Source organism: Frankliniella occidentalis, unplaced genomic scaffold, assembly GCF_000697945.3.
Source record: "Frankliniella occidentalis isolate FOCC.00 unplaced genomic scaffold, Focc_3.1 Scaffold296, whole genome shotgun sequence".
NCBI classification, from domain to species: domain Eukaryota; kingdom Metazoa; phylum Arthropoda; class Insecta; order Thysanoptera; family Thripidae; genus Frankliniella; species Frankliniella occidentalis.
This window is the reverse complement of record NW_026267422.1, coordinates 216,400-218,701: the sequence shown is the minus strand read 5'-3', so window position 1 is coordinate 218,701 and position 2,302 is coordinate 216,400. Positions and strand designations below refer to the sequence as shown.

General features: G+C 45.2%; 1 protein-coding gene across 1 annotated transcript in view; it reads left to right on the top strand.

The window, feature by feature from the left end:
• LOC113202490 (PDF receptor) overlaps positions 1-198 on the top strand; it is a 78,145-nt gene extending 77,947 nt beyond the window's left edge. The window contains exon 12 of the mRNA XM_052273733.1: positions 42-198. Within this exon, the coding sequence (XP_052129693.1) occupies positions 42-54 (13 nt within the window). The 3' untranslated portion in view covers positions 55-198. The remainder of the gene's footprint in view (positions 1-41) is intronic.
• Positions 199-2,302: the final 2,104 nt, after the last annotated feature.

Here is a 2,302-nt window from a genome sequence, read left to right as displayed (position 1 = left end):
CTTGACACGTGTTAACCCTGTTCTCTCCTTGTCGTTCGCAGGACGCGGGTCTGATGCGACCACCAGCAGCCGCCAGCCGCAGGTGCCGGCACCGCACCTGTCGGCTCTGGTCGCGGGCAGCGGCGCCACTGGAGCACGGCTGGAGCCGCCGGAGCAGCGGAGGCGGCGCCTGGGACCCTCACACGGCTGATGAGCTTTTCCTCCAACTTGAGGCGAAACTTTCCCGCGTCTCGCATCAGCGCCCCCGGCTGCCGCCAGGGCTCCGCCAGGGCTGGGTCCCGCGGTCACTGGTCCCGGGACTTGCAGCCCTCGTGAGGCGGCGAGAGCTTACGAACATGGAAGTGATGGGCCTATCCCGATGAGATTTACAAGCTCGCGAGTATGTGAGTGTGTGTTTAGGTGCGTGTGCGTGTGTGTTTGTGTGTCTGTGTTATTGAATGTGTAAAAGTGGGAGGGTGTAATCATTTTGTTACTTAAACGGTATTTTTCTTCCTTTCTATCATGAGTCCGAGAGACACAGGGATGCCGTACTTCAAAACGTAGTTTTGGGAAGAAAACGTCTCCACACATACCTGAGAGGATATTCAAATGTTACTTCTTTCATAAATCATACTTGAAGTTATGGGTGTTTAGGTGCAATTGCCTTTTCGTCCCGCTACGATATTAATGTATCAACTAACATAATTTTTCATCTCATAATTAAATTTTTCCTGGACTATGCATGCTAAGATAATAAATGTAATCTGGCGTTTTACATCTTTTTGCGCTGTCCTTATGAATGGCACAACGTTTCCCTTTCAAGAAAAAAGTAACGATATTTTATAATAAACAAAGTTCACTTTTATCGGAATTTTTACTGTACATATGTTGTGTGCACAAGTTTTGTATGTCTATTCCTCCTCTACTGGTCATAAACCTAAGTCTAATAATTGAGGTATGATGTATGTTTACATAACAGACTTCTCCGGTCTCGGTCAATCATAAATGCAAAACTAACAAATTGGTTCTTCATATTGGCATTGATGTCGGCGGGCTCTGTAGGGCTTTTTCCACGCTCATGATGAAATTATTTTATTACTGACACAAATGACAAGTAAATTCCCTTTCTATTTCAAGGTCATTGTCTTGGTACAATGCTCAGTTCTTCAATCCACAATTCTATTTCTTGTTTCAAGAATCAGCTGTTTGGGTGTAGATGCCGCGCCACGTGGCTCTTCACGCCTCACATTAACATATTTATTGCAGCGGCTGGCTGGGTGGGTGGGGCAGTTGGCAGACGAGGTAACGCCTACCAACTCAGTGCAGCTTTGCATTTTCACTGATCAGATTTAGTTTTGAATACGTATTTCCCCTCATTCCGGTTCTGCGTTACCTTCTTAGGCTTCTTCAACTCTATCAGCATAGATAAGGCTAATCGCTTGTGCTGATGGCTGTGTTTAAGAGAATCGTTCTACACGGTTCGATAGAGGTCAGCAGAGTATTGTATCATCAACAGGATCGATAAGAAATTACTAGTTTCTATCGCTCGCGGATCGTAAGATATTTTTTCATTAGCTTGAAAGTCATTAAGGCCGTTAATCACTTTGGCCAGTCCAACCCTTTTATTTTTGTAATATACTTTGTGTGTGAGAAGAGCTAATCGAACATCGGTGTAACCCTCATTGCTGGACAAAGTGCCATACGCCTTTCGCTATTGTCTCGCTCCTCGCTGCAAACGGGCGCCAAGTTCCCATCTCTAGTCATCGAGATATTGTTTTTAAGGTATGGCAAAAAAATGTGACAAGTTCAACAAACTTCAAGGTTGTGTACACTGAATCCTTTTGCACTTTATTGTGCATAATTTCATACAGCCATAATATGCACAATTTTATGCATAACTTTGTACAGTGTGTCCATCGTTGTGCATAATTATGCACAATTTGTACACAATTATGCATAAAAATTTGTGCATACTTATGGCTGTATAAAATTCTGCAAGGTTATGCACAACAAAATGCATAAGGGTTTAGTTTTAACTAGACGGTGGCCTAAAACTCCGTGTTTCGCGTACCTCCATTTGTTAGCGGACTAACTAATAAAGTGCAGAGCGAAACGAGACGCCGGCGGAAGTCAATCAACCTGCTCGACCGACACGCACAGCTTGAAATTTACCGAAAGGAACGGAACTCCCAGGGTGAAGGGAAAAGACGGATTGAGGGAGAGGGGGGGATACATCCGTTAAACAAAGCCAACCACAGGACGCTGGGCCCTTTGTAGAACGTGGGTCGGCGCGGGCGGGTAGGGGGGTTGCGGGCACCTTATG